Source organism: Epargyreus clarus, unplaced genomic scaffold, assembly GCF_041222505.1.
Source record: "Epargyreus clarus isolate Ecla_fem2 unplaced genomic scaffold, WU_Ecla_fem_2.2 ptg000021l, whole genome shotgun sequence".
In the NCBI taxonomy this organism is placed as follows: Eukaryota; Metazoa; Arthropoda; class Insecta; order Lepidoptera; family Hesperiidae; genus Epargyreus; species Epargyreus clarus.
Genome location: NW_027332228.1, coordinates 5,850,507 through 5,866,577, shown reverse-complemented (window position 1 = coordinate 5,866,577; position 16,071 = coordinate 5,850,507). Strand labels below are relative to the sequence as shown.

The following is a 16,071-nucleotide window of genomic DNA, read 5'->3' as shown; positions in this document are numbered from 1 at the left end:
AAAACGTGCGAAATGATTTTACCGTAATACAAAGACTATTATAATGAGTATTTACAATAAAATTATCAGAAACGTTCCGGTGATCATAAATGAAATTCGTAAAACGGTACGTTTCTTTGAAATAAGAGTTCATTGAAAAAAAACTTTTATAATATTTATCTACGTAAATGTATATTATTGTTTCATTGCATACAAAAGGTATTGGCAAAACTATGTAAATTGTAGTAAAACGAAAACCTCTTCTACATCGGTATAAAATGGAATATAGGTATGAACTTATTTTCCTCATTAACTACACGTTCTACTAGACAATTTATATGCAAAGCTATTTTTATTAAAATAAGAATTCATAATTAATGTGTAAATAAAATTGACCTCCATCTATCATACATATCCAGTATACGTATACACATACATACGTATCCAGTTCTAAATAACGGTTAAAATGTCGTTTGTTTTATATTTGCAACATGGGGCCTTCCTACAATTGATATGAAGAGCTCGTTTTCGAAGTTGGAAAATTGTACAGTCATTACCTACATTGATCACAGTAGTTTAAAATTGCTTAAATTGTTAATACATTGCAACCAACATTAAAATAATATATAATTAATATGTCTGGAAAAGTAATCGCAATGATACACATACAGTACTCTGATTTGATTAGTGCCTTACCCACCGTTAATGATCGCATCAATATTTCCGTAAATATTTCTGTATTTTCAACAGCCTAGAATAATTTTGATGGTTACATACTAATACCGTAAATTTAATGACACACGAGCGAAAATGATGCTTATGAATAATTAAACCGCTTAGTTGCTCAACCGTTAGTAGTATCAGTGGGTACTAATTTACCTAACATTTTATATACAGTTCAATTATACTTCTACTATTATTTTAAATGAATATAAATATTTTTACGGCTTTTTTAGATTAGTACTGCATTCTTAAAAAGTGACACGAGACGTTTTTTGGCTCTCATTATAATAACGAGGTTCAATATACTCTTATGTATTTAGTAACTATTAAAATCAGCGCTTATGAAAAGACATATAGTTTTACCATATGGTTTTACAAAACTTTGTTCATAAAAGTCGAAGCATAAACTGTAATACGTAATTTAAGATTCAAAAATTAAATGAAAGCTTCGTTTTTAATGTTATAGAAATAGAAATTATGAAATTTAATATTATTATACCCACAAAACACTCACTTGTATAGTTATTTATAATGTAACATACAAGGATTAAATTGCTAACATTTAGTGCCCTACACATTTGTGAGGTTCTCAAAAACAGTTAATTATCGACGGCAACCGCCGTTATGAATATACGAGTACATTTCCCGCGGTGACGTAAAACAATTTGCCAGCCAAATGAGTTTTCTAAAAAGCCGATTAAGCGGAAACTAAAATCGGTTAATTATTATTTATCAGGTATTGGATATGAAATAAATGGCATAGAAATGTTGAATGGGCACGGGATAATAATTTCCAATTAAATAGGAATTTTAGTTGGGAATGGTTGAAGGAATATTCGTTCTGTCTCAATTACATGCCTACCGCTTGTTTATTTCCTGCTAGATTTTAACGATCAGTATTTTTTATCTTCAAGACGGCAAATAAATTATTTTATTTTAATGATTCTAATTAAAATAGGGTAAAAGAAAATGATATTTTGTTTATTGATAAGTTTATGGCTTACTTTAAGTTAAGTTAATTTAGTATACGTAAATTTAAAAATATTTACCTTATTTTTATATACATTTACCTCGCGCAATTAGAGGACACAGCTTACCTGAAAAAAAAAGGAAAAAATAAAACTAATATCAGGACAACAGCGCCCGAAATATTTGCGAATTTAGAGTAATTAATGTTATTACTTACAACGTCGATTATTTTTGCCAAAAGTGCCATTAAATGAGATTCGGTCGTCTTTCAGATTACAGTAGACGAACCGAAGGACGAATTAATATTAGGTCATGAGTTTTAACTTTTACTGTCGGGAAAAAACACTTAATGTAATAAAAAAGGTTGTCTGTTCAAATTAAATTCCCACTCCATCTAATTAACATATATAAAAGAGTTTATATTAAATAGCGCGTATCTTGTCATAACAACAAAGGTTTAAATTCTATTTAAGTTTACGTACCTATTAGTATAACTCTGCAATTACGACATAAGCAATTATCCTGAGGTTTCAACTCCAAAGCTAAAGTCTTTATGTTAGAGTACTGGGAATGTAAGATACACAGTAAGATGTTAACGTATCTAATTAGTAACAAACGCTCCTTATATTACAGGTGTAATTTTCTTAATAATGCGAGTAAATATAGGCTTTCATTCATTCCCTTGTGTCGAGCTCGACTCGGGGCAAACATTGTCTTAGCAATATTGTTCAAGTGAGGTTCTGTTGCCTTTTAGGAATTCAGTGACTCACATCCCAACGAGACATTGTAAGCGAATAATATGATTAAAACATTAAAAACCATTGCATTTTGAAGTTATCTCCTATTTATTTCTAACAATCAATTACCTCGTTTTTCTGTGTCTAATTTTAACGCACTTCATGTTGTTAATAATGTATGCTTGTTAATTAGTTTAAACTAAAGACTATTTAAGTGAATCCCTACATTTTTTTATGTTTTCAGAGGTAAGCTATAGTGTTAGTTAGGACCCGTCTAATCCGTTCCTTAGCAAAGCCTATGTTAATTTAGTAAAAACAGATGATTAAATTCAAAGTTGTTAAGATTCACTCTTTCTCAGATAAAATTCTCCATATCAATATTATACATATAATGTCAATTTTAACTCTGAAAGCAGCGCTTCAAAGTTTATTATTAAAGTTATTATACCTCTGGTTGTCTATTTTATCATGTGTCATATTAAACAAAATATTTTTTTTATATATATTTTCAGCTTTTTGTATTTATAAGCATTAGAAATTGCAATTGTCTATTTCCGTAAACAAATTAGCCAAAAGCTTTGAAATGTAGGGCTATGCCTATAGCTGTTGAAATTCGTGTTCATACAAAACCGTAATACCGTTTATACAATCTATTAGTAAACTGAATCTAATTGACAGGCGAATTATTGCTGCGGGTAGCACACGTGCAGCGGGGATTTGCCGAAAATCTATCAATAGCAGCTCCGTACTAGCGCCGCTAGCGTTCGTAAACATGATAATGTATTGGCAACCTGTGTATTGCTGTGGTATGTGTTGCCGTATATGTACAGAAATTGGTTATAACGTGAAGTGTCTAGCTAATTTACAACATATTTAACACAGGCGAAGAATGGCTGCTGCAAGTCTCAGATATCAAGATTTTACAACATATTGCACTCGATTGGAACATTTATTTTATCAAGAAAAAATGTACTTACAAAATATTAGTGTAGTTTCATGGTTTCTGCGAGGTTGGCAACTAAGTTTAGGTTTTAAAGGTTTTAGTTTTTAAAAACCCTAGGCTACATAAAGGTGCAAATCTTGCTCTAGTTTTGCGGCTTTGTGCTAAATTCATCAATTAGATGTCTGCCTGGCCGGGGAAAGTACTTGGATTCTGCGAGTCAAGTCGATATTCTAACAAACTCAAAGGATAAAATTCGTAAGTAACAAAATCCATCCTCTACGTCATAATTAGAAATTGTTCGTTTAATCCGTTTTCACAATTCTCATACAACATGGTATGCATGGCATATGACATACAATGTTGGATCAAATGTAAGCTTGTTCTTCGATAGGCGATGGTTATGAAGAGGATTGCTATAATCGGATACGTAGTTCTCCTGACGAATATGTTACACGATTCGCCGATTTTATCCGTAGGCATCGTACACCAGATGTAACGGTTTGAATCGATATGTTTAAATCGAGGTTGAGGCAAAATAAGTCACGTTGATGAATATTTATTGCAAAAATTTTGTAATGCAGATTTAAGATGAACTACAGTGAAAAATAGCAAGTGAAGTGCATTTGACTCTTTAAAACATTACTGATATATTGGACTACAAAAAAAAAACCATAGATTGGGTTTATATTTTTGTAGTAACCTAAAAAGAGTTTTTATTCTGTTTAATTTCTTTATTCTGTTTAATTTTAGTTATATACCATTCTTATGAATTTTGAACAGATAGAGATTAAAACTTGAAATAAAAAGCCATGAATTGAATAATTATAATATGAAATTGCTTATAACGTTCTAATAAATACAGTTTAAAACAACTAAAGTACACGCTTTTATAGAAATCAAACTAAAAAATATAAAATAAACTTAGAAAAAAATTAATGAAAAATTGTATTAACAACAAAAAAAGATATATTTACGAGTAATTGTAAAAAAAGCGTGGGGTGCACACTCTCGGTAGTTATAAATATTTTACTGACAGACATGAGCAGAAGGATCAACGCTTTGATATTTTCAAAAGCTCCCCATTGTTTCTTTAATTATTATTTATTGTTTTATTTTTATTGCTGTTCACATTAAGCATCCACAAAACGTCATAATTATAAGGAAGTATGTTGATCTCTTTCTACTGAAAAACGGAGTACGCTTTATATTAGCTTCACTGACAAACATACAAGTGAAGCTAATATAAAGCGTGTAAAAAGAACCTTTAAGATAACTAAAAAAATGTAAAAACCCTATTTAAGAATCAAAAGAACCGATAATAGTATTAAAAGAGACTTAAAATCCTTACAAAATTAGGATAATTCCAAATTTTGAATGGTTAGACAACAAAAAATTTGAATATGAAAAACTTTTATTAAGTTTAGACATCTAAATCTTTGATCTCCTCTTTATGAAATAATCTTACAGATCTGATTTAACTTACAGTAGATGAGATTGATTGTAGGTATTTCTACAAATAACTATATTTCTGTAATCGACGACGACAGTAATTTGCTTTAATGCTTATCTCGTTTCAATCTGAACCGTAGTCACTAGCACTGTGGAAGCTAAGATAACGGTTACCTCAGCCGCAATCTTTACACGGACCTTTATGGGCAATTTCTAAGATGATCGCCGAGTCTGTCGAAACTCCGTAGCAAAGTCTTGGTCCTTTCGCGATAAAGCCACCAGATGTCGCGTCGATGTAATTGCGTCCGCCTTTGTGCCGTTTGTGACTAAAGGTCTGATATAGCTATCTTTAATCGACGCGAAACTTGCCATGTGATGCGGGCTCCGTATTGCATACGCGAATGTAAGTCATAAATGAGGTCAGGTAGGGTAAAAGTTTTTAAGTAAATACATAACTCAAAGTATGTGTGATTGTATGAAAATGATGGTGCGTGAATTCGGGCTTTAATGAGGTGCTTAGATATCATTAAGGTAGCGATTACAATTCATTTTTGAGACTTGCAGAGGTATTTCAAAAGCTCATTACTGTAAGTCACATGACCATCCAATAATGAATCCAAAAACATAAATCAATGACCCTATAGAATACTTCGCCGTAATAACCAGCCCCACAGGTATTATCCTCATACTTGCAAATCAGCCGCAGTAAAATCACATTAAAGACCGCAACAGTGTCGCAAGGGAACTAATCTCTTTGAGACAATGCTCGGGCAGTACCCAAGTTTACGACGGACCCCTCCCGGATCTACAAATATTTGAACAATCGTCTCACTATGGCACCCATTGTCTAGGTCAAACTAATTTTGGAATCCTCTGAAGCCGTAATTCAATTTTGCATTGAGATCATCAGTTTAATTAATTTGGATAAGGTCTTAATTAAACTCGTTTATTGGTCAAATGTACAATAAGAAACTTGGAAACTTGGGGCATCTGAAGCTTTACGAGGGGTCTTACTTCTATTCGGGGTTTCGTATATAATATACATTACGTTATGTAATTTATTCAATAATCTTCCCTTTTCTAGATCCAATGAGACAACGGAGGAATGCACTACATTGATATAAAGTAGAAATGACATTGATCTTTATATATAAAGTAAGAACCATGTTCGACCACAAACAGTGTAAGGTAATACGAGTACAGTGGGAATAAATGTTTATACTAAGGGCATACATAAAAGCGTTGCGGTGTCGCACCGCCAAATTCAAATACACCGCCCATCGCAAAACAGAAATTTGCACCGTACAACGCGCCGCGTATTCCGAACCTTAGTTTGTATATCAGATATACTTTCAACATTTACAAACTTAATTCTTCTTGTTGACTTGCCTGGACTCTTGTTCAAAGCACGTCTTTATTTATTGTTCCGTAAGACAAAAGGCTATAACAATGTTTTTTTTTATAATATGGGAGTAGCAGACGAGCATGCAGTCCACCTGATGGTAAGTGGCTACTGCCACCCATGGACATCTGTAATCAACCCCAGATGGGATTAGATATTCCTACCTGAGGTCGGCCACTGATGCGCCGCTACCCCTGAGGACTAAGCTGGAATATCTCGGAAAATTATGTCTCCCTTACCACATCCTTCAAAACGGAACACAGCAGCGCTTAACACTGCTGTTATTAGGCAGAAATAGGTGTGGCGGTGGTGCCGCCGGAGTCGAACCACAAAGGGTTCTACCACCTTCAAAACGCGTACGCGTACGCGTAAAATTATCATTTACCTATCTTAGTGGGAATGGAATTCTCTACATGAAATCACATGTAACCATTAAAAAACCCCTCCATTACGTATTTATTTCATTTTATATAAATGCATTAAACTGAAAAATATTAGATTACACTTCACTAAAAATATACAATTTGATGTACACAGTAAACTGGAATGAAGACAATACTCAAATTATTGCGGTTATTACAGTGGTGCATCAGAATTATTATCTGTTACTATTAGGACTCATTGGACTGAAATGTCGTAGGATCAATTAATGGAATTAACAGTTAAAAGGTTTTAACTATTACTGAATATCAGTTGAAATACATAACGATTGCTGATTCTTAGACAACATAATGCACATCCAACTTTGATCGCTAGGAAATTACCTTGAGCATAAGAAAGTAAATTATTATTTTTCTCTAGCGCAAAGGGAGATTATTTTACATTATTACAAACAAACTACTGTCATTCATTAAAGCGTTTCGCTCTAGTGCATATGGAGCTTCCTCCGCAGGGCCATATATCACTTAGTCATCCGCATCGCTAAGGTACGCCTCGCGCCCGCAATAACTTTGCCAAGTTTGTACCGAGGGACCGGCGATATCGACCGATAATCGAGGGCCTTAGAGGTGATCATTGCCCTTACGCAAAATACGAAGATCGTTATCATTAATTAAGCTAACAAAGTAAGTTTATACAGCTTATTTCCCTTTAGTGTGCAAAGATTGGTTTTACCTCAGTAAGATGGAGACCGATAGTTAAGAACATAAAAGTAAATCATTGTACTCACACAAAATATGAATTCTGTTGAAATTAATTAGTCTTACAAAGTGGATTTATAACGAGACCGTTACGTTTTAGCGTAGTTATAAGGAACTACCTCAACGGGGTCATATATCACTTAGTCACCCGTATCGCTAAGGTACTACTTGCGTCAATAATTTTGCTAACTTTGAACCAAGGGACTAGTGATATAGACCGATAATTGAGAAACTAATTTACACTTACAGATAATCATAGACTTCACACCATAAAAATATTTGGGACGAAATAGTGCAACAGACTATAAACCATATAACATTAAATGTGTAGCGACTTCCCGCTACTCGTCAAGAGAAAAAGAATGTGGTAGAACCCTTTGTGGTTCGACTCCGGCGGCACCACCGCCACACCTATTTCTGCCTAATAACGGCAGTGTTAAGTGCTGCTGTGTTCCGGTTTGAAGGGCGTGGTAAGGGAGACAGACTTTTCCGAGGCGTTCTAGCTTAGTCATCAGGGGTAGCGGCGCATCTGTGGCCGACCTCAGGTAGAAGTATCTAATCCTATCTGGGGTTGATTACAGATGTCCATGGGCGGCAGTAGCCACTTACCATAAGGTGGACTGCATGCTCGTCTGCTATTCCTATTTTATATATATAAAAAAAAAGATGCGCTGCTGAATCACGCTATCGAAGTTTTCTAAGAATTTTATACAAGCTCATATACACAAGCTCCGAACTGAGGCTGTCGGAGCACGGCCGCTCCCCGGGCACGATCACCTAGCCCGGCGGGATATTAAGAAGCCATTTTCACTTAAACCTAAAATCTTTCCTTGTGTCGCGTTTGCTATAGACACAAAAATACGAGTACACAAACACCCAAATCTAGAATAGATAATTCATCATTTATAACTCTGTTAGGCCGGGAATCAAACCCGTAAAACTTATACGTCAAACCGATGCGGCAAACTCCCCGCCATGCAGATCGTCAAGTTTCAGGTAACATTTATAAGTATCTATTATACGAAGATTTTTTTATAATATAACAGTAGCACCTGATGATAAGTGTCTACTTACGCCCATGTACATCTTTAATCAACCCCAGATAAGCTTAGATTCCTACCCGAGGTCAACCAAATGCGCCGCTACCCCTGAAAACTAAGCTGGTACGCCTCGAAAAAGTGTGTCTCCCTTACCACACCCCCAAAACAACACAGCAGCGTTTTACACTGCGGTTATAAGGCAGAAATAGGTGTAGCCGTGGTGCCGCCGGAGTCGAACCACTGTGTATTTTACCATGATTCTATTATATTCTTGAATATTACATAATTCATGAATACTCAAAGGTTCCCAGTTTAATACCTCATAATGATCGAATCTAATCATGAATTTCCGACACAGAATCAGATTGGAATTAGGACTTTGATAACTCTATTTGTGTTCGCTATTGAAATTGAAATGCTCAGGATATTAAGCTCGCACCAAACGCACTGCAGCGGTTATGAGCAACATGTCTACTGTCTACATATATTCGCAGGTCGTAAAACGACTGAACGCTAATACAATACTCACGATAATAACAACTTTAAGAAATTAAAATATTACGTTTTATAATTTATAATGATTATATCTAAATATATAATTTTGCAATTCTTGTTATGTTCAACTGCAGGCCACAAGATAGAGGGAGTAAATCCATAACGCTGCTTTAATGCGGATTCTTGGAGAGGTTTGATGGCCAACTCGTATCAGTTTGAACGACGCAGAGGTATTCTAACCAAAAATACGAACTAGGACCAACATCGACGAAATTCCGAAAACGCTGAAATTTTTACAAAAATCGTCCCACATAAGTATCTTAATAACATTCAATCATAAAAAGTAAATTGAATGCCTTTAATAAACGACAGGCATGTACTAATTTGTATTGACATTCAGAACATTTGCATCATGAAAAGTCAGTTTATTTGCCTGTTTTAATATAATATGTGCATATTGTAAAATCGACATCACAAGAAATATTTTAATCATCGGGTATTATTAAATTCCTCAAAAATGTCTAAAAATTAAAAAAATGCGTCCTCTAAAGTCGGCTGTTTCGGGCCTATTACAAATCTGTGTTAAATCATAAAGCATGAAGTAATGGGGACATTTAACGATCCACTTTTTTCATTAAGGTTTATGTTGCAACGGTATTGGCACTAAAGCCTTAGAGTGGTAATGAGGTTCTGTTTTAAAATGGGGTGGATTTGCGTGCATTACAAAATTATGTGGCGTTTGGCAGACACAGGTGTTGCTAACGTGTTACGTAAACATAAACAGATTTTACGCGGAAGTGTGTTACTGAAATTTTGTATTCTGATGCGGCTATTACAAAGGGAAAATATGACATGGAAATATTGCGTAACTTATAGAGTACCTACGTGTAATGTATTAGTACTATATTCTATAGTTATGTTTCTATTATGATTAAAAACTTTGACCTGTTTGAGTAGGTAAGTACTTTATAATGTGATTTACCTACGTATTTTTAAAAGATTTGGTAAAACCACAAACTTTATATATTTTCAAACCACAAGTTAAAAGAAAATATTATCAGTAAAACAAAATGTGTCTATAAAAATAATCCAAGGAGCTCAAAATAACCTAAAAATTAAATGTCTCTTCGAATCTCATTTTATTTTCATACCCTTAGATTAATAACAAACCAAGAAACAAATTCAATATCACCATTAAAAAAAAGGCCTCGACAATAATAATACTCGCTTCCGTTTCCAATAAGATATCGAATCAAATATTAAAGGGGATCTGTCACCTGAGCCAGCTACAATTATCGCAATAAACTGATCGAAGCTAACTAGCCGACGTCGCTCAAAATATTGCTGATTCGAATAAAAAACTGATTGCTATCCCACTTTGATGTTGTCGGAGGAAATGGGACCTGCTTCCGATCCGCGAGAAAAGGGAATAATCTCCTTCCCGGTTAGGGTACCGTGAATATATCGCCGAAGCCATGTAATTGTTGGTATTTTTTTCAGATTCTCGGTGTTTTCATATATATGAAAAGATTCCTTTTTCGACACACGTAGATTTTATCAAGTGGCACTACATATTTGAGACGATACATTAAGTTAAAAAAATAAAGGTTAATTGCACCAGGACGATATCTAAGACAACAAAGCATATTTTTATTTATCTACATTAATCTATATAAGCTGGTTTATTTTGCTAAATATTGGAAAGATTTTAGATCTAATGTAAAACGTGATTCAGATGTGGTTTCTATATATTAAATCCCGTATTCAGAAAAAGACGCGAAGAGAAGCTCGTTTAAAAATAAAATTGAACAACATCTGTATCTTCAAACAATCGCATAGGTTCATGCAAGCAATATCAAAACGACATGCAACTAAACACAAAACGTAATTGTCCTCATTCGGAACCCGGTACGCTCGGTGGAGTGCGCTTGACTCATTTTTAAATTCGCTCGTGATTGCTAAGAGCACGGATAGCGTCATGCCCGCTGAAGGGCCCGGTGTCGACTTCTGACCGTTTCGAGTGCTGATCTAATTTGCCGAATCGCGGAAGCATATGAAATTTAATCGATCCGCCTCAGTGGAAATGGGATTCAGCACGTTTTGTGTGCGACTATTGTGGTTTCGTTCTATAGAGTGACGTCTAAACTAGCTGAGAGAAGCTATGTCGTTGTGTGAGCCCGTTTACATTGATATCGGTAGTCGATATATCATAATTGATTTAAACACCTTATTAATTTTGTTATAAGGATTTAATTTGTTTCCGAAGTATAGGGTAAATTCGTGGTAAGCAATTTATTTACAGATATGTAATAGGATCGTATGCAGCTGTGTATTTTCTGTATAGTTTCTGTACAAATGTACAGATGTATTTCGTATAGCTTCTGATGTTTTGTTTCTATTACTGATTTAGTAATATCACTTGCACCAACGAAAAGATATAATAGCAAAGAAACCAAACCTCTTTCATATGTAGGGTAAAATTGGTGCCAAACCTGGTTTAACGGATGAGTTTATTTTTCATGTAGACGTATTTTCGGGTACATGCTTCTCGCATGCCCTATGAGGATTGAAAGTAATTATTTACAACATATGTATCGCGGCGACCGAACGACGACGCTGGCGGGCTTGATGTTTCAGTGAAACTTAGTTTTGTTAGTTAGTTATTAGTAGGCTAATTGGTTTTAGTCAGTCAATGTCTCACTACCGACTGTTTCTGTTTTTTCCCTACCATCTATTGAATCTAGAAACTACCTTTTATTAGTAGAAAACAGATATTTAATTAAAAAAGAAAAAACAAACATAATAATTATGATTCCGACAAGTACCGAGTTCATTAAACATTTCGGAAGCGACTATTTTATACGCTCAGTCAGACATGATTTTTGATACTCTCGTGCCACAGAACTAGTAACCACAACGATCGAGCAGTACGTCACTTGGATTGAAGCTAATTATCCTGTTAGACACATCTGTACCGTTCTGCACCCATTTGGCAAAATGAACGAAGCCTCGGCGTTAAATACAGTGAACCTATTCCCGCCAATGTGTAATAATTAAACATGGTTACATTCGAATTGATACAATCCATCGCTTGCATGAATGTGATGTAAAATATTCAGTTAGTTCTGAAACTGTTGAAGACAGTAAGTTTATTATCATGTAAGTAAGTCATGTTATGGAGGTACTGAGGTTCATCATATCGACCCATTTCAAGCAAAACAGGTATGCTGTAATGGATGTGGTTGACCGCAGTCAAACATTTATGTTTTAGTTCCAATTGAATATAATAGGTACATTTTAGGTATAAATAACATCAAAGATTTTCAACCTTCATATAAAAGCGACACGTACATTGGTATTAATTATTCTGCCAGAGATTTTCTATTGCCGTAGGCAATGCCGAATGCAGTCAACAACATTCAAATCACATAAGCTTTTATATTTCCGTTTTAATAGGACGGATTCTATTCTGCGAAGGAAATAGCACAAAATACTCACTTCAAATTCACAGTAAAATAGCAAAATGCGAATGCGACACGTGAATTGGAGCTAATTATTATTCAGATTGACACATCTGTACCGCCGCGAGCGACGGACGAACCCCATCAGAGCTCTCATATTTCCGTCCATGTGTACTACCTACTGAAGAAATGTAATGGCAGGGATCTTCTGCCATTTGCATTCGCAATAAAATAGTATAATACGAATGAAATGTAGGTTGGAGGTAATTATGCTGATGGACATATCTGTACCGCCGCGGGCAAGCGAACGGACAGACGAGAGAGCTCAAATTATTTCACAGTCAATTATTGTTAAAAGCACGCAAAAAACTATATGAGATATTTTCTTTCACTTTATTTCCTTACGGTTTAAATAAAGTGTCAAAGTATGCAAGAAACTTTTTTAAATTAGGGCACCTTATCGAATATGCATAGAAAACATTACCTTGAATTTACGGCCATCGGACGAACAGACGTGTCATAAAAAGTCTCATAATATCGTCCAAATATACTTTTAAATAATCTTTAACTTTTCATTTGAAGCATAATAGGAATATACGAATGCCACGTATACGGTAGAGGTAATTAAACTGATGGACACATCTGTAACGCCGCAGGCATTTCCGACCAATATAATGTATGCAAAGAGAAAAATATATACAGCATGTATGCAATAGGCTTAATAAATACGATTTAAATAGAAGGCAGATTATTACGTTGAAGGATAATAAAACGAAGTAATATTTGTTAAGAGAAAACTTGGTTTAATTTATATGCATCAAAAATTGTAAAAAAAAGTTATACTCCTGCTCATATAAATTTGTACTCACAATTAAAGGACAGAATACGTATGCAACGAATGTAGATTGCAGCTAATTACGCTGATGGACATCTGTGTTTCGCCGCGGGCGAACAGACTAAGCCCGTACGAGATGTCATATTTTCGTCCAAACGTACTGAAATTTGAGAACGAATCTCTATTTATAGAAATGTTTGACTATTATTCGAATGATTTGAACATTTGCCTTAAACAAATAAGTCCAGCGACATATTATTACGAATTGTTTTAACTTATCCATAATTCCCAAAAGACACCGACGTATAAGACATCAATTTCAGGATCGTGGCAGAATCATATAAAAATTCAATAGCAAGAGCCATTATCGCAGCAAGTCAAACAAAAATCAGGCGAAAATACGTACGTATAATTTTCCCCCTAACAGAATGTTTTCCTACGCTATTTCCTCTGTAGTCACAGGTGAGATTTATCTTCGGATAATTGGATAAAGAACGCGTTCACGAAAAGTGATACGAGGTGGAAGAAGTCGAAGACGAAGGGGTGGCGAGGGGCATAATCTGTTTGAAATAGTGGGCCAATTCAACAATTATATTCCGGATAGCTTGTCTTAGAAGTTTTGATTTGCCACGTACTTTATAAAATACAACGGCCAATTGCAAATGGGGGATATGAGCATGTTATAAATGTTCCTTTTTCTTTTTATATTTATAGAAATTATATTATTTAAAATATATTTGACATTGAAATGTAAAGAAATCAATCTGATAATAATAGTTAAGCCAGTAGCGTTACTTAACCAAGTTACACATTTCTTTTATCGTATTATACAATGCTAATGCCTGCAATATATTTTAAAACATAACGAAAATAAAGGGATAAAATCGGTTGGTAGATTGAATTTAATCTATAATGACTTATATAAATGTTATAATAGTATTTACGCGAAATACGTAAATAAATACGATACACCGGAATCGCCACATTTTGACCTATTTAATTTTGTAATGGGTTATTTCGTGTATGGTTTTAATATAAAAGTAAAGAGCATTACCACAGGGTATTTAGTTTCAACAATTGTAGTATACGTTTTTGTTTATAAAACATGAAGTGAAGTTTGCGATCCCTTGAGAGCCAGGTAGCTATGAATTTTGAAAACAAAACCAAAAATATAATAGTATTCTACTTGATATCTATCAAATTTAAAAGTGACAAAGAGAGGATCAGTAGAAAATGTTGCAAAATCAAACCTGCGTATACATTTTTTAAATATATGTTCGTAAACGGCCATCCTCCTTTATAATAAAGTAATTGGGAAGGGTAATTTTAAATCACGGTGCTTAACTTTCAACGACAATACTTAATTTAACCTTATTGTGCAAGACTTTGCTTACACAATAAGGTATCGTATCGTATACGTGTTAAATATAATTTTGCTTGGAATAAAAAGTGCAATGTAAATTTACTAATAAGTTAACAAATAATAGGTAATTGAAATTTATGGTATTTACGAGTAATAAAAATGCAAATTCTGAAAGCAACATCCATACTAACAACATAAACATAAGAATTACCTGTACACACAAAGTGAATATAATATATATAGTACGAGTAACATTACGAACAATCCAATACAACAACAACATTCAAAATCAAAGAGACCATTGATATAGAAAGGAAAACGAACAAACACCAAGGAACTTTAACATGGACACACATTACACATGGACACAATTCACAAATGTTTACTTTACTGAAACGAGAAACACAAAATATGTCATTAAAATCTGCATGTATAAATGTTGTTAGCGAAGACCAATATTTACATAACACATATAAGTTTCACCACTCGTACTTAAAATTACAATGTACTTATAGTTGCATTAGCGATCGCTTGTAATCGGCTTCTTTATAAATACTCCTTATGATTTTTTATTGTAATTCGTAACGCATGGTACGATCTTTATTCTATTTACATTTATTATGTTCTTTAATAAATCGACTAAATTGTACAAGACACATATTGAGGGCTATTCTGAACGTATGGTTGTAATAAATTCTCATAGTGGTTCGCTCATGTTTTGATATGTGGATTTACGCTATCATATTCTATGATGAATAGCTTGTTAGCAAAATAATATAAAATAATTATATTCTCAAGTAAAATTTCAAGTAATAATCTATAGTAATTATAATACAATAAAATTACTATAATTAAGAAATTAGTCTGTTCATGTTAGCCCACCACATATTTATCGTTTTTTTAAGGATATAAAAGAAGTTTTAATACAGTTCATAATTATTTTTGTTAATATCTTCCTCTTTCTTCATGTTTAATTACAGTTTTAATATAGTCCCAACTTTATGTTAATATGGTTACTTGTATTCACCACAAATAATTTACAGTGAAGTTAAAAAACAACGTGTGCAATGTTACGATATACACTCAGCGGTAAGCAACACTTACGTGAAACCAGTCTAAAAAGGAATGAATGAAGGGGTGCGTCACCATTTTCCAATTTAAAATTCGAAGCGAATATCCAAACAAATTCGGCACATCACAGAAGCGATGGCTGATTCGAATCCCGCGAATGAATGAGTGATTTAGAAATGTATTTACAAAGAGAAGCCCAAACACGGAAGGGTTAGCATGGCGTGTTTCAGGAGCGGTGAATAATTCATACATATTTTTGTATTACCTTGACCATTTCACGTAATGCGAGGGCCAGCCACAAGCAGCCGTCCAAATCCGTACTTAACACCGAGCGATTTTATAGGCACTTATTTAAAGCACACCACTTTTTGTAAAAGTTTATTTTACTGTCTTCGTACGTAGTTCAGGATAATAGCGGGCCCTGAAAATTAATTACAGCGTTAACTTCCAGTTCCAATACACTCA

At 34.1% G+C, this 16,071-nt stretch overlaps 1 protein-coding gene across 5 annotated transcripts in view; it reads right to left on the bottom strand.

Annotated features, from left to right (window-relative positions):
* Positions 1-16,071, bottom strand: part of heph (polypyrimidine tract-binding protein 1 heph) — a 534,307-nt gene that overhangs the window by 248,275 nt on the left and 269,961 nt on the right. The window contains exon 2 of one of the 5 annotated variants that reach the window (XM_073084205.1): positions 15,872-16,027. The exons of the other annotated variants lie outside the window; for them this stretch is intronic. Coding sequence (XP_072940306.1) covers positions 15,872-15,880 — 9 coding nt within the window. The 5' untranslated portion in view covers positions 15,881-16,027. The remainder of the gene's footprint in view (positions 1-15,871; positions 16,028-16,071) is intronic. 5 annotated transcript variants of the gene reach the window in all.